Raw genomic sequence first — 19,606 nt, forward strand, 5'->3', positions numbered from 1 at the left:
CCGACAGCTCCAGATCCCTCTGTAGATCCATCCATCCCACCCTCCGGCACATCAACGCTCCCACCAACGCCTTGGGCCCATCCATCCGACACCTCCGGATCCCTCCCTAGATCCATCCCACCCTCCGGCACGTCAACGCTCCCACCAACGCCTTGGACCCATCCATCCGACACCTCCGGATCCCTCCGTAGATCCATCCATCCCACCCTCCGGCACATCAACGCTCCCACCAACGCCCAAGGGGTTCCGAGGGGTCCCCAAGGGTTTCCAAGGGGTCCCAAGGGGTTCCAAGGGGTCTCCAGGGTTCCAAGGGGGTCCCCAAGGGTTTCCAAGGGGTCCCAAGCGGTTCCAAGGGGTCACAAGGGGGTCCCCAAGGGTTTCCAAGAGGGTCTCCAGGGTTTCCAAGGGGTCCCAAGGGGTTCCAAGGGGGTCCCAAGGGGTCCCAAGGGGTTCCAAGGGGTCTCCAGGGTTCCCAAGAGGGTCCCCAAGGGTTTCCAAGAGGGTCTCCAGGTGGGTCCCAAGGGTTTCCAAGGGGTCCCAAGGGGTTCCAAGGCGTCACAAGGGGGTCCCCAAGGGTTTCCAAGGGGTCTCCAAGGGGTTGCAAGGGGTTCCAAGGGGTCTCCAGGGTTCCCAAGGGGTCCAGGGGTTTCCAAAGGGTCCCATGGTGTTCCAACGGGGGTCCCCAAGGGTTTCCAAGTGGTTCCCAGGGGATCCTGGCCCCCTTGGACTCCCCCCGGGGGGGTGGTGGGGTGGTTTTAACCTTACGTCAGTAATGTAGGACCAGGCAGCGGCTCCCACGCCGTTGCCCATCCCCCCGCGTTGTGGGGTGGGGGGGGGGAGGGGAGAAGAGGGAGAAAAGGGGCGGGAAAAAGACCCTCGCGGGTTGGGGGGCAGGCAATCGAATAGAGGAGCAATGGGCGAGGAAAAGACCGATATTTATTGTAAAATAATGTACGGGATAAAGCGACCCGACGCTGAGTTGCCCTCCCCACCCGAGCGCTGGTTGCCCGGCCCGTCCCCAGCGGCGACGGCGGGTCCCGGCCCCCCCACCCCACCCCCGGCAGCGACCCCCCGTTTCTATCCCCAACGGGACGCCCGTGGGGCGGAATATCCCTTTTGGGCGCCTTCTCCCGGCCGCGCTCCCGCTGGGCTGCGACGGGGAAGGCGAAAAAAAAGAAAAAAGCCCTCGACTGACGGACGGAAACGTCTCTCGGCCGCGTCCCGACGTCGTGTTCTCGCCCGCTAAATCCAAAAAGGCAACCCAGAGCCGAAGGAAAATTCCCTCCATCAAAGCCAAAAGGATGACACCCCCCCCCAGCCGCTCACAGCCTCCCGGAGGGGACACGACACCCCGCAGCGACCCCCCTCCGTCCCCTGCCCCTCACTCCCCCTCTGCTCCCTGGGCTGGGGCACAGGGATGGACGTCTCCCGCGGGATCCAGGAGAGGAGCGCGGGGAGTCTCCGGAGAAGGGCAGGGGCTGCCGGCGGCTGGGGACGGGAGGGAAGGGGGGATGAGGGTCTGGGGGACGCTGCCCCTCAGGCACAGCTGGGTTTTCTCTGTTTCTACCCAAAACCAGGGGCGCAGGGTCTCCCCTTTGAACGAGGCTGGTGGGAACGTGAAGATCTCGACCCCGGTGTCGGCATCGAGGAAAGTCACCAGCCCCCGGGCGCAGTCCAGACAGACCCAGATCCTGCTGGGGAGCGGGGACTGGGGAAGGAAGGTGGGAGGAGAGGTGAGAGACATGAACTGCCCATAGCAGTGCTGCACTGCCCAGACCCCTCCTTCAGGGCTCCAGTCCGAGAACCTCTTCCTCTCCACAGACTCCTTGGCCACCCCAACAGCCCACCACGAGTCACCTCCCACCTCCACCTCCACCTCCACCTCCACCTCCCAGCAGTGTCTCCCCTCCCGGAACCTCTCCTGGCCAAAAACGCAGAAATAATAGGTAAATCTCTCCGGGATGTCGGGCAGGTCCCGCTCTTCTCTTTGCCACCTCACGCGCCTCTGATCGGCCGACAGGACGAGTTGGGAATGAGCCGTGTTCGGATCCAGGGTCACCACATCTGCAGGGGACAGGAGGAGCCGCAGCATCAGAGCTCAGTCCCGGGCAGGTTTCACCCCCTCAGGGACAGGACCTGGCCCCCAGGGCAGGAGACTGGGCATCTCCTTCCTCCTCTCCATCCCCACCACGGGGCCGGCCCCAGCACGGCCACGGCCGAGCTCGGTCCCGTGGGAAGAGGCACCGGTGGGGCTGCAGCCCGCGCAGGGAGGAGCAGGACGGGGAGGCAGGGGCTGGGCTGGGCAGCGCACGGGGTCTCAGGGGGCGGTGGCTCCTCTGGGGCCCAAGGGGGTGACTCAGAATGGGACGAAATTGCAAGAAAACGGGGCGAGATACAGCCCAGTGCCATGGTCTGGGGGGGTCTGAGACACCAACACGACCCGGGATGGCCAGTCCCCCTTCAGTGGCCACCCAGTGCCTTCACTGGCCACCCAGTTACACCTCCCGCAGAGGGAAAGGGAGGAGAACCACCCATAAAAATACAGTAAAATACGCAATTACCTGGATTTTCAGGAAGCAGGAACTTTCTCCACGCTACAAGGAGGGACAAGAGCAAGGTCACGTCCCACGGCCGGTCCCCAGGGAGTTGGGGCAAGGGAGAGGGTCCATCCCTGGGCCGGTGCCCCCGGCCGCCCACCCTCCCGGGCACGTCCCCTGGGGGTTTGTTGGGATCCAAGGGATGGAGGGATGGAGGGGACGGACACAGCGGGAAAGGGCCGAGCAGAGATCACCCGGGAGAGGACACCGAGCCAAGAGGAGATCACGGAGACTCACCCAACCGTGCAGCTTGTTCCTCTGGAATGGAAAAAAAGAAGCGATGAGTGATGAGAGGGGACGGCTTCTCATCCCATGGCTGCTCCTACAGGAGCGCACAGAGCTCGAGGAGAGCTCAGAGAGTTTGGGGGGTGGGAAAAGACCACAAAACCCTGTGAATGGCCCCCTCCAGCCAGGTCATGTCCCACGGCCGGTCCCCAGGGAGTCTGGCCAAGGGAGAGGGTCCATCCCTGGGCTGGTGTCCCCCAGCTGCCCACCCTCCCAGGCACATCCCGTTGGAGTTTCCCCACCCCCAGGGGATGGAGGGATGGAGGGGCCAGGCAAAGGGGGATAGGGCCTAGCACAGAGCACCCGGGAGAGGACACGGAGCCAAGAGGAGATCACAGAGACTCACGCATTGCCGCGTCTCGTTCCTCTGGAAAGGATAAAGAAAGTCAATCAGTGATGAGAGGGGACAGCTTCTCATCCCACAACTGCACCCGCAGGAGTTGGCAGAGCCCTTCTGTTTGGGGAGGGGGAAAAGAGCCCTTGGCTCCCGGGGGGGCTCCCTCCAGCCTGGTTATGTCCCATGGATGGTGGCCAGTGGGTCTGGGCAGGGGAGAGGGTCCATCCCTGGGCTGGTGTCCCCCAGCTGCCCACCCTCCCAGGCACATCCCCTTGGGGTTTCTGCGGATCCAAGGGATGGAGGGATGGAACGGACGGGCAAAGGGGGGAAAGGGCCGAGCACAGAGCACCCGGGAGAGGACACCGAGCCACGAGGAGATCACGGAGACTCACCCAGTGCTGCAGCTTTTTCACCTGGAAAGGAAAAAAAGAAGCGATGAGTGATGAGAGGGGACGGCTTCTCATCCCATGGCTGCTCCTACAGGAGCGCACAGAGCTCGAGGAGAGCTCAGAGAGTTTGGGGAGTGGGAAAAGACTCCCACACCCTGTGAATGTCCATCTCCAGCCAGGTCATGCCCCACGGCCGGTCCCCAGGGAGTCTGGCCAAGGGAGAGGGTCCATCCCTGGGCTGGTGTCCCCCAGCTGCCCACCCTCCCAGGCACATCCCCTTGGGGTTTCTGTGGAGCCAGGGGATGGAGGGATGGAGGGGACGGGCAAAGGGGGATAGGGCCGAGCACAGAGCACCCGGGAGAGGACACCGAGCCAAGAGGAGATCATGGAGACTCACTCAGTGCTGTGTCTCGTTCCCCTGGAAAGGATAAAGAAAGTCAATCAGTGATGAGAGGGGACAGCTTCTCATCCCACAACTGCACCCGCAGGACTTGGCAGAGCCCTTCTGTTTGGGGAGGGGGAAAAGAGCCCTTGGCTCCCAGGGGGGCTCCCTCCAGCCTGGTTCTGTCCCATGGATGGTGGCCAGTGGGTCTGGGCAGGGGAGAGGGTCCATCCCTGGGCTGGTGTCCCCCAGCTGCCCACCCTCCCAGGCACATCCCCTTGGGGTTTCCCTGCCCCCAGGGGATGGAGGGATGGAGGGGACGGGCACGGGGGGACAGGGCCGAGCACAGAGCACCCGGGAGAGGACACCGAGCCAAGAGGAGATCATGGAGACTCACTCAGTGCTGTGTCTCGTTCCCCTGGAAAGGATAAAGAAAGTCAATCAGTGATGAGAGGGGACAGCTTCTCATCCCATGGCTGCTCCTACAGGAGAAGGCAGAGCCCTTCTGTTTGGGGAGGGGGAAAAGAGCCCTTGGCTCCCGGGGGGCTCCCTTCAGCCTGGTTATGTCCCATGGATGGTGGCCAGTGGGTCTGGACAGGGGAGAGGGTCCAACCCTGGGCTGGTGTCCCCCAGCTGCCCACCCTCCCAGGCACATCCCCTTGGGGTTTCCCCACACCCAGGGGATGGAGGGATGGAGGGGACGGGCAAAGGGGGAAAGGGCCGAGCACAGAGCACCCGGGAGAGGACACCAAGGCAAGAGGAGATCACGGAGACTCACCCAACAGTGCAGCTTGTTCCTCTGGAATGGAAAAAAAGAAGCGATGAGTGATGAGAGGGGACGGCTTCTCATCCCATGGCTGCTCCTACAGGAGCACACAGAGCTCGAGGAGAGCTCAGAGAGTTTGGGGAGTGGGAAAAGACCACAAAACCCTGTGAATGGCCCCCTCCAGCCAGGTCATGTCCCACGGCCGGTCCCCAGGGAGTCTGGCCAAGGGAGAGGGTCCATCCCTGGGCTGGTGTCCCCCAGCTGCCCACCCTCCCAGGCACATCCCGTTGGAGTTTCCCCACCCCCAGGGGATGGAGGGATGGAGGGGACGGGCAAAGGGGGAAAGGGCTGAGCACAGAGCACCCGGGAGAGGACACCGAGCCATGACAGAGCTCCTGGAGACTCACCTAGTTCTGCATCTCGATTCCCTGGAAAGCAAAAATCAAATTAATGAGTGATGAGAGGGGACGGCTTCTCATCCCATGGCTGTTCCTGCAGGAGCAGGCAGAGCTGGCGAGACCCCAAACTCCTTGTGTTTGGGGAGTGGGAAAAGACCGTGTGGGTCCCAGAGCAGGTTCCCTGCCTCCCTTCTCCCCCAGCCACCCCTCCCGGGCACCCTGCATTGAAGCCTGACTTGAGCAGAGATTTAAGGCTCAGCCTGATTTAAGCTGACTGATGACGGGTCCCCACTTCTCCCCATGACTTAGGTCACCTCCTGGGCCCCGTTCCCAGCCCCAGTGCTCTCCACTCCCCTTCTGGGCTCCATCAACCCAGACCAACGACCACAGGGCGATCACGAGACACCCAGAGCCACGTCCCTCCCAGGGGGCTCCTTTCTCAGGAGGCTTCGCTGGTGGCAGGGGCCAGAAGGACTCACCCAGCGTTCTGGACAGCCCCACTGCAAAGCAAAGGCAGAGGAAGAGGAGGTCAGGAGAGCAGCTGCTTCATCGGCGCTAACATCTCACCAGGGACTCTTGCACCGTCCCACCAGCCAGGTGCTCTGGCCACGCTCCCTGGCCTCCCACCCACACCCCGGGTCCTTGTCCCCATCCTTCCTGTGCCCAAAGAGCTTCTTTAATGAAGGCAAAACACCTTTTGACACGACTGTCATCCCCTTCTACGTACGTCCATGGGCCAGGGCTCAGCCTTGCTCCACCCCGATCCCCTCCATTCCATCCCCCCCGTGACAAACTCACCTTTCCTTCGCCAGAGATAAACATTGAGACTAAATGATGCCACTGAAAGCACGAGGAAGACACCCAGAGCTGCCATCCAAGGACGGGCGTTGTGGAAAAAGGGAGCTGAGAAACAAAAACACAGCAGGAAAAGGGCTCACTTTGCACTCCTGTGTAGGAGGAAAACGAAAGGGAGAAAGAAAAACTCCAAGTTCTAACTCATCGTCAGGGTTTTGGCTGGGACGGAATGAACAAGTGGACGTCATCGCTTGCAGCTATTGAGGGATGGGATGTTTTGGATTTGGGATGAGAAGCAGCGATGGGAGCGCACTGATGGTTTTGGGTGTCGCTGGGCAGTCGAGGAATGGTCTGCTCCTCACACCACCCCACCAGCGAGTGGGCTTGGGGGACGCAAACAGCTGGGACAAAACCCGTTACTCTTCCCATTCTCTATCCCATCCCAATGGTGGGGAATGAGCGAGGGGCTGCGCGGTGCCGGCTCTGGGCTGGGATTACACCACCCCACTCCTAAAGCCTTGTGCTGGGAGCCCCGGGCTCAAGGGGACATCGTCCTCTCCAGCGCACAGACATCCCAATGCTCCCCTGAAGCCCGCCAGGCTCAGGTTATCTCCTGTGCTAAAGCTCACCTGCGGGTGCACCCCCTCCCATTCCCCCACCCCCCGCACGTTTCTCCAGCCCCCCTAGATCAAACCGCTCCCCCCTCAAGCGCAGCCAACCCCAGCCCCGCTGCCATCCTGCACCTGAGATGTGCAGGGACGACGCCTGCTCCTGCTCCAGGCGGCTGTTCCTCACCACGCACGACAAGTTCCCATCGCCCTTCCCGCTCACCACGACGACATCTTGGATCTCAAACAGGCCCCTCTCGTCAGAGGAACGTCTCTGGGAGACCGAGGGCAGACGCTGCCCGTTGGCAGCCTTCCACAGCACCTCCGGTTGTGGGTACCAGCCGGCCGATCCACACACCACCCGGATGCCTCCGTCCTGGTGAGCCTCCAGAGAGATGAGAGGGACGGAGCCCATGGCTGGGGGAAGAGCCCGCCGTTGGGCTGAGTTAGGGATGGACTCGGCTCAAAGGCAAAGACCCAACCCCGTACCAGACACATCCCATTGTCCCGAGGGGGCTGTGGGACCACGCACGTGCTCCTCACACCACCCAAACCACCCCAACGTGTGCAGGAACCGGAGAGCATTGATGCCCAATGACCCCACATCGCCCATAAAACAGCCCGGCAGAGGAGGACCCAGAGGCCGAGCAAGGTCTCTGCCCTCTCCCGGCCTTGTCCAAGAAGCCCTGAGGCTTCCAGACGAGGCGCCAGGTCTCCTCCGGCACAAACGGCAAAGGCAAAGCAAGGATCCAGCTGGTGGCACCTGGGAAGAGGGCTCTTCCCAACGCCAGGCACAGCGGTAGCTCCCATCCTGGGCTCGCTTGGCAGCCCAGGCCCTGAGCCCAAGCAGCTGCTCAGCAGCTTCTCCCCTCTGCCCTCACAACACCTCGAGGACACCACAGAGACACAAAGCCACCTCGTTTGTGCCACTCTGCCCCCAAAAACACCTCCAGCACCATGTCTGTGCTCCTTCCTGGGCAGGCACGGATGGGAAGGGTCCCCTTCAACCCGCCCTCTGTCAAGGTCTATTGGCCTTTGGCATTGGATGGATGGACGTGAGGGTGGGACAGAGGTCTGGGAGGGACACACCAACCCAGGGACACCTGAACCACCCCCAGGAAACACCGCACCACCCACAAACCTGCCACCTCCAGCTCCACCATGGCTTCTTCATAAGTGGTAGCATCCTGCACGGTGCAGACATACTGGCCATCATCAGAGGGTCTCACCCCAGCGAGTCGCAAGTCCAGGGTCCCACCGGAGAGACCATCTCTGACCAACTCTGTCCTTCCAGTGTATTCCTTCATCTTTGCCCCATACAGGTCCTCTCCATTTCGGTAGAGATGCACGATTTCAGAGAACTGGTGCCGGATCCACCTGATCTCCAAGCTCCGAGCGTCCGCGCGTGGGGACAAGTGACACGGCAGCACGACGTCCTGCCCCACGGTGGCAAGGAGAGGTCGGTCTGGTCCCACCACTCTGAACTCAGCTTGGGGACGGAGAAGGACACAGAGAGACGGAGATTGCGCCCACGTTAATTCGGGGCGTTGCATGGCAAGGGGCGAGCGTGGCGTGAGCGGTGCCCGCTCCATCCCGCGGGTGTCTCTTTGCCCCCACCCCGTGCTCCAAAGAGCCTGGAGACACTGGAGAGGGAGTGGGAGGACTCCAAGGAGAAGGAGGTTCCCTGGGAGTGGGAACTGCTCCAGAAAGTCACCCCCAACCCCGAAAATAGCCCCCAGCCCGGCCAGCCCTGGGAGAAGGGACAAACGCTTTAGGGGAGCACTGCGGGACGGGACTGAAGGTGTCCCAGGGCAAGGGACGTGGGGGTGGCATCAAGAGCCAAAGTGAAAGTGAAACCCATCCGCGGCCGAGCTCTGGGCTCAGCTCCTCCTGCCCCACGGCACCTCCCCTGCCCCACAGCTGCCCCCCGCAGCGGGCTCAGCGCCCCCAGCCCTGCAGGATCCCTACCTGATCCCAGGCGGAGCACGTGGAGAGTCAGGAAATAACTCAGGAGGCCCCTGGGGCTGGCGGGGAACCCCATCTGCGGGCGCAGCTGGAGAAGAGGGTGGGAAGGGAGGCAGAGGGAGGGCAAGGGGGCGTTACAGCCGCCGGGGAGGGGATGGGGAAGAAGGGCTGCACCCGCCCCCAGGGAGGCTCCAGAAATCCCACCAAACCCCCCGCACCCTGCCGTCGGGAGGAACCGTCGGTCGAGGGCAGGACGGGCCCACGCCGCGGCTCCCGCTGCAGCCCCTGCTCTGCCCCACTGCCCCCCTCCCCCCTGGGTTTCTTCTGAACCCCTCATACGAGACTTTAAATTAATTAGAGATTCTTAATGCCCTGCGGAAAGGAAATTCACTCACCGGACGGGTACCATCTGCAGGAGGCACCTGGTAACTCCCAACACCTCCAAGCTTTGTGCGGTTTTCCAGGAACAGGATTATGGGCTTTGGAGTGACTCCAGGCTCCACCCCGCCCCCGAGGCCAGGGGAAAAAGAAGAAGAATGAAAGTAGGAAAAAGAAGAAGAAAAGTGGGAAAAGAAGAAGAAAAGTAGGAAAAAGAAGGAGAAAAGTATGAAAAGAAGAAGAAAAGCAGGAAAAAGAAGAAGAAAAGTAGGAAAAAGAAGAAAAGTGGAAAAAGAAGGAGAAAGGTAGGAAAAGAAGAAGAAAAGTGGAAAAAAGAAGAAGAAAAGTAGGAAAAAGAAGAAGAAAAGTACGAAAAGAAGAAGAAAAGAAGGAAAAATAAGAAGAAAAGCAGGAAAAAGAAGAAGAAAAACAGGAAAAAAGAAGAAAAGTAGGAAAAAGAAGGAGAAAAGTAGAAAAAGAAGAAGAAAAGTAGGAAAACGAAGAAAAGTGGAAAAAGAAGGAGAAAAGTAGGAAAAGAAGAAGAAAAGTGGAAAAAAAGAAGAAGAAAAGTAGGAAAAGAAGAAGAAAAGTGGAAAAAGAAGGAGAAAAGTAAGAAAAGAAGAAGAAAAGTGGGAAAAAGAAGAAGAAAAGTGGTAAGAAGAAGAAGAAAAGCAGGAAAAGGAAGAAGAAAAGTGGAAAAAGAAGAAGAAAAATAGGAAAAAGAAGAAGAAAAGCAGGAAAAGAAGAAGAAAAGTGGTGGAACCTCCCCAGTGCCCAGGATGGGGGGACGGTCGCGGCCCCAGTGCTGCTGGCCACGCTGGTCCTGAGACAGGCCGGGACGCTGGTGGCCACCTCGGCCACCTGGGCGCGCATTCGTCCATCTCTCGACCAACACCCCCAGGTCCTTTTCTGCTGGGGAGGGCTCCAGCCGCTCCTCCCCCAGCCCCCGGCGTCCATGGGGTTGGTGTGACCCATGGGCAGGACCCGGCACTTGGCCTTGGGCGACCTCCCACCAACGCCTTGGGCCCATCCATCCGACACCTCCGGATCCCTCCGTAGATCCATCCATCCCACCCTCCGGCATGTCAACGCTCCCACCAATGGCTTGGGCCCATCCATCCAACCGGATCCCTCAGTAGATCCATCCATCCCACCCTCCGGCACGTCAACGCTCCCACCAACGCCTTGGGCCCATCCATCCAACCGGATCCCTCTGTAGATCCATCCATCCCACCCTCCGGCACGTCAGCACTCCCACCAATGGCTTGGGCCCATCCATCCAACCGGATCCCTCTGTAGATCCATCCATCCCACCCTCTGGCACATCCACGCTCCCACCAACGCCTTGGGCCCATCCATCCGACAGCTCCAGATCCCTCCGTAGATCCATCCATCCCACCCTCCGGCACATCAATGCTCCCACCAACGCCCAAGGGGTTCCGAGGGGTCAGAAGGGGGTCCCCAAGGGTTTCCAAGGGGTCCCAAGGGGTTCCAAGGGGTCTCCAGGGTTCCCAAGGGCATCCCAAAGGGTTTCCAAGGGGTTCCAGGGGGGTCCCAAGGGGTTCCAAGGGGGTCCCAAGGGTTTCCAAGAGGGTCTCCAGGGTTTCCAGAGGGTCCCAAGGGTTTCCAAGGGGTCCCAAGGGGTTCGAAGGGGTCACAAGGGGGTCCCCAAGGGTTTCCAAGAGGGTCTCCAGGGTTTCCAAGGGGTCCCAAGGGGTTCAAAGGGGGTCCCCAAGGGGTCCCAAGGGGTTCCAAGGGGTCTCCAGAGTTCCCAAGGGGGTCCCCAAGGGTTTCCAAGGAGTCTCCAAGTGTTTCGAAGTGGTTCCCAGGGGGTCCTGGCCCCCTTGGACTCCCCCCGGGGGGGTGGTGGGGTGTTTTTAACCGTATGTCAGCAATGTAGGACCAGGCAGCGGCTCCCGCGCCATTGCCCGTCCCCCCGCGTTGGGGGGTGGGGGGGGGGGAGGGGAGAAGAGGGAGAAAAGGGGTGGGAAAAAGACCCTCCTGTGTTGGGGGGCAAGTGGTCGAATGGAGGAGCAACGGGTGAGGAAAAGACCAATATTTATTGTAAAATAATGTACGGGATAAAGCGCCCCGACGCCGAGTTGCCCTCCCCACCCGAGCGCTGGTTGCCTGGCCCATCCCCAGCGGCGACGGCGGGTCCCGGCCCCCCCACCCCACCCCCGGCAGCGACCCCCCGTTTCTATCCCCAACGGGACGCCCGTGGGGCGGAATATCCCTTTTGGGCGCCTTCTCCCGGCCGCGCTCCCGCTGGGCTGCGACGGGGAAGGCGAAAAAAAAGAAAAAAGCCCTCAACTGACGGACGGAAACGGCTCTCGGCCGCGTCCCGACGTCGTGTTCTCGCCCGCTAAATCCAAAAAGGCAACCCAGAGCCGAAGGAAAATTCCCTCCATCAAAGCCGAAAGGACGACACCCTCCCCAGCCGCTCGCAGCAGGAGGGGACACGACACCCCACAGCGACCCCCCTCCATCCCCTGCCCCTCACTCCCCCTCTGCTCCCCGGGCTGGGGCACAGGGATGGACGTCTCCCGTGGGATCCAGGAGAGGAGCGCGGGGAGTCTCCGGAGAAGGGCAGGGGCTGCCGGCGGCTGGGGAGGGGAGGGAAGGGGGGATGAGGGTCTGGGGGGCGCTGCCCCTCAGGCACAGCTGGGTTTTCTCTGTTCCTACCAAAAACCAGGGGCGCAGGGTCTCCCCTTTGAACGAGGCTGGTGGGAACGTGAAGATCTCGACCCCGGTGTCGGCATGGAGGAAAGTCACCAGCCCCCGGGCGCAGTCCAGACAGACCCAGATCCTGCTGGGGAGTGGGGACTGGGGGAGGAGGGTGCGACGAGAGGTGAGAGACGCGAACTGCCCATAGCTGTGCCGCACTGCCCAGATCCCTGCTTCCGGGATCAGGAAGGGTCTCCCTTTCCTCTGCACAGACTCCTTGGCCACCCCAACAGCCCACCACGAGTCACCTCCCACCTCCCCCTCCACCTCCACCTCCCAGCAGTGTCTCCCCTCCCGGAACCTCTCCTGGCCCAAAACGCAGCAATAATAGCTAAATCTCTCCGGGATGTCGGGCAGGTCCCGCTCTTCGCTTTGCCGCCTCACGCGCCTCCGATCGGCCGACAGGACGAGTTGGGAATGAGCCGTGTTCGGATCCAGGGTCACCACATCTGCAGGGGACGGGAGGAGCCGCAGCATCAGAGCTCAGTCCCGGGCAGGTTTCACCCCCTCGGGGACAGGACCTGCCCCGCGGGGCAGGAGACTGGGCATCTCCTTCCTCCTCTCCATCCCCACCACGGGGCCGGCCCCAGCACGGCCACGGCCGAGCTCGGTCCCGTGGGAAGAGGCACCGGTGGGGCTGCAGCCCGCGCAGGGAGGAGCAGGACGGGGAGGCAGGGGCTGGGCTGGGCAGCGCACGGGGTCTCAGGGGGCGGTGGCTCCTCTGGGGCCCAAGGGGGTGACTCAGAATGGGGCGGAACGGCAAGAAAACGGGGCGAGATACAGCCCAGTGCCATGGTCTGGGGGGGTCTGAGACACCAATACGAGCCAGGATGGCCAGTCCCCCTTCAGTGGCCACCCAGTGCCTTCACTGGCCACCCAGTTACACCTCCCGCAGAGGGAAAGGGAGGAGAACCACCCGTAAAAATACAATAAAATACGCAATTACCTGGATTTTCAGGAAGCAGGAACTTTCTCCACGCTACAAGGAGGGACAAGAGCAAGGTCACGTCCCACGGCCGGTCCCCAGGGAGTCTGGCCAAGGGAGAGGGTCCATCCCTGGGCCGGTGTCCCCCGGCCACCCACCCTCCCGGGCACATCCCCTGGGGGTTTGCTCGGATCCAGGGGATGGAGGGGATGGAGGGGACGGACACAGCGGGAAAGGGCCGAGCAGAGAGCGCCCGGGAGAGGACACCGAGCCAAGAGGAGATCACGGAGACTCACTCAGTGCCGCATCTTGTTCATCTGGAAAGGAAAAAGGAAGTCAATCAGTGATGAGAGGGGACAGCTTCTCATCCCACAACTGCACCCGCAGGAGTTGGCAGAGCCCTTCTGTTTGGGGAGGGGGAAAAGAGCCCTTGGCTCCCGGGGGGGCTCCCTCCAGCCTGGTCATGTCCCATGGATGGTGGCCAGTGGGTCTGGGCAGGGGAGAGGGTCCATCCCTGGGCTGGTGTCCCCCAGCTGCCCACCCTCCCAGGCACATCCCCTTGGGGTTTCCCCACACCCGGGGGATGGAGGGATGGAGGGGATGAGGAAGCGGGGGAAGGGCTGAGCACAGAGCACCCGGGAGAGGACACCGAGCCAAGAGGAGATCACGGAGACTCACTCAGTGCTGTGTCTCGTTCCCCTGGAAAGGATAAAGTCAATCAGTGATGAGAGGGGACAGCTTCTCATCCCACAACTGCACCCGCAGGAGTTGGCAGAGCCCTTCTGTTTGGGGAGGGGGAAAAGAGCCCTTGGCTCCCGGGGGGGCTCCGTCCAGCCTGGTTATGTCCCACGGCCGGTCCCCAGGGAGTCTGGCCAAGGGAGAGGGTCCATCCCTGGGCTGGTGTCCCCCAGCTGCCCACCCTCCCAGGCACATCCCCTTGGGGTTTCTGCGGAGCCAGGGGATGGAGCGATGGAGGGGACGAGGAAGCGGGGGAAGGGCTGAGCACAGAGCACCCGGGAGAGGTCACCGAGCCAAGAGGAGATCACGGAGACTCACTCAGTGCTGTGTCTCGTTCCCCTGGAAAGGATAAAGAAAGTCAATCAGTGATGAGAGGGGACAGCTTCTCATCCCACAACTGCACCCGCAGGAGTTGGCAGAGCCCTTCTGTTTGGGGAGGGGGAAAAGAGCCCTTGGCTCCCGGGGGGGCTCCCTCCAGCCTGGTCATGTCCCATGGATGGTGGCCAGTGGCTCTGGGCAGGGGAGAGGGTCCATCCCTGGGCTGGTGTCCCCCAGCTGCCCACCCTCCCAGGCACATCCCCTTGGGGTTTCCCCAACCCCAGGGGATGGAGGGATGGAGGGGACGGGCAAAGGGGGAAAGGGCCAAGCACAGAGCACCCGGGAGAGGACACCGAGCCATGACAGAGCTCCTGGAGACTCACCTAGTGCTGCATCTCAATTCCCTGGAAAGCAAAAATCAAATTAATGAGTGATGAGAGGGGACGGCTTCTCATCCCATGGCTGTTCCTGCAGCAGCAGGCAGAGCTGGCGAGACCCCAAACTCCTTGTGTTTGGGGAGTGGGAAAAGACCGTGTGGGTCCCAGAGCAGGTTCCCTGCCTCCCTGCTCCCCCAGCCACCCCTCCCAGGCACCCTGCATTGAAGCCTGACTTGAGCAGAGATTTAAGGCTCAGCCTGATTTAAGCTGACTGATGACGGGTCCCCACTTCTCCCCATGAGTTAGGTCACCTCCTGGGCCCCGTTCCCAGCCCCAGTGCTCTCCACTCCCCTTCTGGGCTCCATCAACCCAGACCAACGACCACAGGGCGATCAAGAGCCACCCAGAGCCACGTCCCTCCCAGGGGGCTCCTTTCTCAGGAGGCTTCGCTGGTGGCAGGGGCCAGAAGGACTCACCCAGCGTTCTGGACAGCCCCACTGCAAAGCAAAGGCAGAGGAAGAGGAGGTCAGGAGAGCAGCTGCTTCATCGGCGCTAACATCTCACCAGGGACTCTTGCACCGTCCCACCAGCCAGGTGCTCTGGCCACGCTCCCTGGCCTCCCACCCACGCCCCGGGTCCTTGTCCCCATCCTTCCTGTGCCAAAGAGCTTCTTTAATGAAGGCAAAACACCTTTTGACACGACTGTCATCCCCTTCTACATACGTCCATGGGCCAGGGCTCAGCCTCGCTCCACCCCGATCCCCTCCATTCCATCCCCCCCGTGACAAACTCACCTTTCCTTCGCCAGAGATAAACATTGAGACTAAATGACGCCACTGAAAGCACGAGGAAGACACCCAGAGCTGCCATCCAAGGACGGGCGTTGTGGAAAAAGGGAGCTGAGAAACAAAAACACAGCAGGAAAAGGGCTCACTTTGCACTCCTGTGTAGGAGGAAAACGAAAGGGAGAAAGAAAAACTCCAAGTTCTAACTCATCGTCAGGGTTTTGGCTGGGACGGAATGAACAAGTGGACGTCATCGCTTGCAGCTATTCAGGGACGGGATGTTTTGGATTTGGGATGAGAAGCAGCGATGGGAGCGCACTGATGGTTTTGGTTGTCGCTGGGCAGTCGAGGAATGGTCTGCTCCTCACACCACCCCACCAGCGAGTGGGCTTGGCGGGGGGCGCAAACAGTTGGGACAAAACCCGTTACTCTTCCCATTCTCTATCCCATCCCAACGGTGGGGAATGAGCGAGGGGCTGCGCGGTGCCGGCTCTGGGCTGGGATTACACCACCCCACTCCTAAAGCCTTGTGCTGGGAGCCCCGGGCTCAAGGGGACATCGTCCTCTCCAGCCCACGGACATCCCAATGCTCCCCTGAAGCCCGCCAGGCTCAGGTTATCTCCTGCGCTAAAGCTCACCTGCGGGTGCATCCCCTCCCATTCCCCCACCCCCCACACGTTTCTCTAGCCCCCCGAGATCAAACCGCCCCCCCACCCCCCAAGCACAGCCAACCCCAGCCCCGCTGCCTGATGTGCAGGGACGACGCCTGCTCCTGCTCCAGGCGGCTGTTCCTCACCACGCACGACAAGTTCCCATCGCCCTTCCCGCTCACCACGACGACATCTTGGATCTCAAACAGGCCCCTCTCGTCAGAGGAACGTCTCTGGGAGACCGAGGGCAGACGCTGCCCGTTGGCAGCCTTCCACAGCACCTGCGGTTGTGGGTACCAGCCGGCCGATCCACACACCACCTGGATGCCTCCGTCCTGGTGAGCCTCCAGAGAGAGGAGAGGGACGGAGCCCATGGCTGGGGGAAGAGCCCGCCGTTGGGCTGAGTTAGGGATGGACTCGGCTCAAAGGCAAAGACCCAACCCCGTACCAGACACATCCCATTGTCCCGAGGGGGCTGTGGGACCACGCACGTGCTCCTCACACCACCCAAACCACCCCAACGTGTGCAGGAACCAGAGAGCATTGATGCCCAATGATCCCACATCGCCCATAAAACAGCCTGGCAGAGGAGGACCCAGAGGCCGAGCAAGGTCTCTGCCCTCTCCCGGCCTTGTCCAAGAAGCCCTGAGGCTTCCAGACGAGGCGCCAGGTCTCCTCCGGCACAAACGGCAAAGGCAAAGCAAGGATCCAGCTGGTGGCACCTGGGAAGAGGGCTCTTCCCAACGCCAGGCACAGCGGTAGCTCCCATCCTGGGCTCGCTTGGCAGCCCAGGCCCTGAGCCCAAGCAGCTGCTCAGCAGCTTCTCCCCTCTGCCCTCACAACACCTCGAGGACACCACAGAGACACAAAGCCACCTCGTTTGTGCCACTCTGCCCCCAAAAACACCTCCAGCACCATGTCTGTGCTCCTTCCTGGGCAGGCACGGATGGGAAGGGTCCCCTTCAACCCGCCCTCTGTCAAGGTCTATTGGCCTTTGGCATTGGATGGATGGACGTGAGGGTGGGACAGAGGTCTGGGAGGGACACACCAACCCAGGGACACCTGAACCACCCCCAGGAAACACCGCACCACCCACAAACCTGCCACCTCCAGCTCCACCACGGCTTCTCCATAAGAGGCAGCATCTCTCACAGTGCAGACGTACTGGCCATCATCAGAGGGTCTCACCCCAGTGAGTCGCAAGTCCAGGGTCCCACCGGAGAGACCATCTCTGACCAACTCTGTCCTTCCAATGTATTCCTCCATCTTTGCCCCATACAGGTCCTCTCCATTTCGGTAGAGATGCACGATTTCAGAGAACCGGTACCGGATCCACCTGATCTCCAAGCTCCGAGCGTCCGCGCGTGGGGACAAGTGACACGGCAGCACGACGTCCTGCCCCACGGTGGCAAGGAGAGGTCGGTCTGGTCCCACCACTCTGAACTCAGCTTGGGGACGGAGAAGGACACAGAGAGACGGAGATTGCGCCCACGTTAATTCGGGGCGTTGCATGGCAAGGGGCGAGCGTGGCGTGAGCGGTGCCCGCTCCATCCCGCGGGTGTCTCTTTGCCCCCACCCCGTGCTCCAAAGAGCCTGGAGACACTGGAGAGGGAGTGGGAGGACTCCAAGGAGAAGGAGGTTCCCTGGGAGTGGGAACCTGCTCCAGAAAGTCACCCCCAACCCCGAAAATAGCCCCCAGCTCGGCCAGCCCTGGGAGAAGGGACAAACGCTTTAGGGGAGCACTGCGGGACGGGACTGAAGGTGTCCCAGGGCAAGGGACGTGGGGGTGGCATCAAGAGCCAAAGTGAAAGTGAAACCCATCCGCGGCCGAGCTCTGGGCTCAGCTCCTCCTGCCCCACGGCACCTCCCCTGCCCCACATCTGCCCCCCGCAGCGGGCTCAGCCCCCCCCAGCCCTGCAGGATCCCTACCTGATCCCAGGCGGAGCACGTGGAGAGTCAGGAAATAACTCAGGAAGCCCCTGGGGCTGGCGGGGAACCCCATCTGCGGGCGCAGCTGGAGAAGAGGGTGGGAAGGGAGGCAGAGGGAGGGCAAGGGGGCGTTACAGCCGCCGGGGAGGGGATGGGGAAGAAGGGCTGCACCCGCCCCCAGGGAGGCTCCAGAAATCCCACCAAACCCCCCGCACCCTGCCGTCGGGAGGAACCGTCGGTCGAGGGCAGGACGGGCCCACGCCGCGGCTCCCGCTGCAGCCCCTGCTCTGCCCCACTGCCCCCCTCCCCCCTGGGTTTCTTCTGAACCCCTCATACGAGACTTTAAATTAATTAGAGATTCTTAATGCCCTGCGGAAAGGAAATTCACTCACCGGACGGGTACCATCTGCAGGAGGCACCTGGTAACTCCCAACACCTCCAAGCTTTGTGCGGTTTTCCAGGAACAGGATTATGGGCTTTGGAGTGACTCCAGGCTCCACCCCGCCCCCGAGGCCAGGGGAAAAAGAAGAAGAATGAAAGTAGGAAAAAGAAGAAGAAAAGTGGGAAAAGAAGAAGAAAAGTGGGAAAAAGAAGAAGAAAAGTAGGAAAAGAAAGAGAAAAGTGGAAAAAAGAAGAAGAAAAGTAGGAAAAAGAACAAGAAAAGTGGGAAAAAGAAGAAAAGTGGGAAAAAGAAGGAGAAAAGTAGGAAAAGAAGAAGAAGAGTAGGAAAGAGAAGAAGAAAAGTGGAAAAAGAAGAAAAGTGGAAAAAGAAGGAGAAAAGTAGGAAAAGAAGAACAACAGTGGAAAAAAAAGAAGAAAAGTGGGAAAAAGAAGAAGAAAAGTGGAAAGAGAAGAAGAAAAGTAGGAACGAGAAGAAGAAAAGTGGAAAAAAGAAGAAGAAAAGTGGAAAAAAGAAGAAGAAAAGTAGGAAAAGAAGGAGAAAAGTGGGGAAAAGAAGAAGAAACGCAGGAAAAGAAGAAAAAAGTAGGAAAAAGAAGAAGAAAAGTGGAAAAAAGAGGAAGAAAAGCAGGAAAAGAAGAAGAAAAGTAGGAAAAGAAGAAGAAAAGTGGAAAAAAGAAGAAGAAAAGTGGGAAAAAGAAGAAGAAAAGTGGGAAAAAGAAGAAGAAAAGCAGGAAAAGAAGAAGAAAAGCAGGAAAAGAAGAAGAAAAGTGGGAAAAAGAAGAAGAAAAGTAGGAAAAGAAGAAGAAAAGTGGGAAAAAGAAGAAGAAAAGCAGGAAAAGAAGAAGAAAAGCAGGAAAAGAAGAAGAAAAGTGGGAAAAAGAAAGAGAAAAGTAGGAAAAGAAGAAGAAAAGTGGGAAAAAGAAGAAGAAAATTGGAAAAAGAAGAAAAGTGGAAAAAGAAGGAGAAAAGTAGGAAAAGAAGAACAACAGTGGAAAAAAAAGAAGAAAAGTGGGAAAAAGAAGAAGAAAAGTGGAAAGAGAAGAAGAAAAGTAGGAACGAGAAGAAGAATAGTGGAAACGAAGAAGAAAAGTGGAAAAAAGAAGAAGGAAAGTAGGAAAAGAAGGAGAAAAGTGGGGAAAAGAAGAAGAAACGCAGGAAAAGAAGAAAAAAGTAGGAAAAAGAAGAAGAAAAGTGGAAAAAAGAGGAAGAAAAGCAGGAAAAGAAGAAGAAAAGTAGGAAAAGAAGAAGAAAAGTGGAAAAAAGAAGAAGAAAAGTAGGAAAACAAGAGGAAAAGTGGGAAAAAGTAGATGAAAAGTAGGAAAAGAAGAAGAAAAGTGGGAAAAAGAAGAAGAAAAGCAGGAAAAGAAGAAGAAGGATAGTGGGAAAAAGAAGAAGAAAAGCAGGAAAAGAAGAAGAAAAGTGGGAAAAAGAAGAAAAAAAGCAGGAAAAGAAGAAGAAAAGTGGTGGAACCTCCCCAGTGCCCAGGACGGGGGGACGGTCGCGGCCCCGGTGCTGCTGGCCACGCCGGTCTTGAGACAGGCCGGGACGCTGGTGGCCACCTCGGCCACCTGGGCGCGCATTCGTCCATCTCTCGACCAACACCCCCAGGTCCTTTTCTGCCGGGGAGGGCTCCAGCCGCTCCTCCCCCAGCCCCCAGCGTCCATGGGGTTGGTGTGACCCATGGGCAGGACCCGGCACTTGGCCTTGGGCAACCTCCCACCAACGCCTTGGGCCCATCCATCCGACAGCTCTGGATCCCTCCGTAGATCCATCCATCCCACCCTCCGGCACATCAACGCTCCCACCAACGCCTTGGGCCCATCCATCTAACCGGATCCCTCCGTAGATCCATCCA

At 59.8% G+C, this 19,606-nt stretch overlaps 3 protein-coding genes across 7 annotated transcripts; all 3 read right to left on the minus strand.

The window, feature by feature from the left end:
- Positions 1 to 715: 715 nt before the first annotated feature.
- On the minus strand, positions 716 to 3,232 carry LOC141735099 (butyrophilin subfamily 1 member A1-like). The gene is made up of 3 exons (XM_074567544.1): positions 3,229 to 3,232; positions 2,562 to 2,594; positions 716 to 2,064 (listed from the first exon to the last, which is right to left on the minus strand). Exons 1-3 carry the CDS (start codon positions 3,230 to 3,232, stop codon positions 1,382 to 1,384), a joined length of 720 nt encoding a protein of 239 aa, XP_074423645.1. The 3' UTR covers positions 716 to 1,381.
- A 1,134-nt stretch (positions 3,233 to 4,366) lies between these two features.
- LOC141735125 (butyrophilin subfamily 3 member A2-like) lies at positions 4,367 to 10,042 on the minus strand. 3 transcript variants are annotated; one of them, XM_074567621.1, is made up of 7 exons: positions 8,918 to 8,990; positions 8,526 to 8,610; positions 7,699 to 8,046; positions 6,693 to 6,974; positions 5,953 to 6,057; positions 4,769 to 5,654; positions 4,388 to 4,408 (listed from the first exon to the last, which is right to left on the minus strand). In XM_074567621.1, the coding sequence occupies exons 2-6, from the start codon at positions 8,596 to 8,598 to the stop codon at positions 5,410 to 5,412; spliced, it is 1,053 nt and encodes a 350-aa protein (XP_074423722.1). In that variant the 5' UTR covers positions 8,599 to 8,610; positions 8,918 to 8,990; the 3' UTR covers positions 4,388 to 4,408; positions 4,769 to 5,409. The 3 variants fall into 3 exon arrangements, with proteins under 3 accessions (XP_074423720.1, XP_074423722.1, XP_074423721.1); XM_074567619.1 differs by lacking the exon at positions 8,526 to 8,610 and having other exon boundaries at positions 4,367 to 4,789; positions 5,164 to 5,654; positions 8,918 to 10,042; XM_074567620.1 differs by lacking the exons at positions 4,388 to 4,408; positions 4,769 to 5,654; positions 5,953 to 6,057; positions 6,693 to 6,974 and having other exon boundaries at positions 7,908 to 8,046; positions 8,918 to 10,042.
- Positions 10,043 to 10,926: 884 nt separating this feature from the next.
- On the minus strand, positions 10,927 to 17,794 carry LOC141735165 (butyrophilin subfamily 1 member A1-like). 3 transcript variants are annotated; one of them, XM_074567741.1, is made up of 7 exons: positions 17,742 to 17,794; positions 17,350 to 17,434; positions 16,521 to 16,868; positions 15,603 to 15,796; positions 14,705 to 14,884; positions 12,574 to 12,606; positions 10,927 to 12,076 (listed from the first exon to the last, which is right to left on the minus strand). In XM_074567741.1, exons 2-7 carry the CDS (start codon positions 17,420 to 17,422, stop codon positions 12,068 to 12,070), a joined length of 837 nt encoding a protein of 278 aa, XP_074423842.1. In that variant the 5' UTR covers positions 17,423 to 17,434; positions 17,742 to 17,794; the 3' UTR covers positions 10,927 to 12,067. The 3 variants fall into 3 exon arrangements, with proteins under 3 accessions (XP_074423842.1, XP_074423843.1, XP_074423841.1); XM_074567740.1 differs by lacking the exons at positions 10,927 to 12,076; positions 12,574 to 12,606 and having other exon boundaries at positions 13,856 to 14,884; XM_074567742.1 differs by lacking the exons at positions 14,705 to 14,884; positions 15,603 to 15,796; positions 16,521 to 16,868; positions 17,350 to 17,434; positions 17,742 to 17,794 and adding an exon at positions 13,231 to 13,245 and having other exon boundaries at positions 12,574 to 12,869.
- Positions 17,795 to 19,606: the final 1,812 nt, after the last annotated feature.

The sequence above is a fragment of the Larus michahellis genome, chromosome 29 (assembly GCF_964199755.1).
Source record: "Larus michahellis chromosome 29, bLarMic1.1, whole genome shotgun sequence".
NCBI classification, from domain to species: Eukaryota; Metazoa; Chordata; class Aves; order Charadriiformes; family Laridae; genus Larus; species Larus michahellis.

Excerpts from the sequence above, each read along its gene's own strand:
- LOC141735099 (XM_074567544.1), bottom strand. Across the intron at positions 2,065-2,561 it reads CCTGCTTCCTGAAAATCCAG|ATGTGGTGACCCTGGATCCG; the intron begins GTAATTGCGTAT and ends TGTCCCCTGCAG.
- LOC141735125 (XM_074567619.1), bottom strand. The coding sequence starts at position 10,019 with ATGGATGGGCCCAAGCCATTGGTGGGAGCGTTGACATGCCGGAGGGTG. Across the intron at positions 6,975-7,698 it reads GGTGGAGCTGGAGGTGGCAG|CCATGGGCTCCGTCCCTCTC; the intron begins GTTTGTGGGTGG and ends CTCTTCCCCCAG. Across the intron at positions 5,655-5,952 it reads TTATCTCTGGCGAAGGAAAG|TGGGGCTGTCCAGAACGCTG; the intron begins GTGAGTTTGTCA and ends TTTGCTTTGCAG.
- LOC141735165 (XM_074567740.1), bottom strand. The coding sequence starts at position 17,422 with ATGGGGTTCCCCGCCAGCCCCAGGGGCTTCCTGAGTTATTTCCTGACT. Across the intron at positions 15,797-16,520 it reads GGTGGAGCTGGAGGTGGCAG|CCATGGGCTCCGTCCCTCTC; the intron begins GTTTGTGGGTGG and ends CTCTTCCCCCAG. Across the intron at positions 14,885-15,602 it reads AGATCCAAGATGTCGTCGTG|CTCCCTTTTTCCACAACGCC; the intron begins GTGAGCGGGAAG and ends TTTGTTTCTCAG.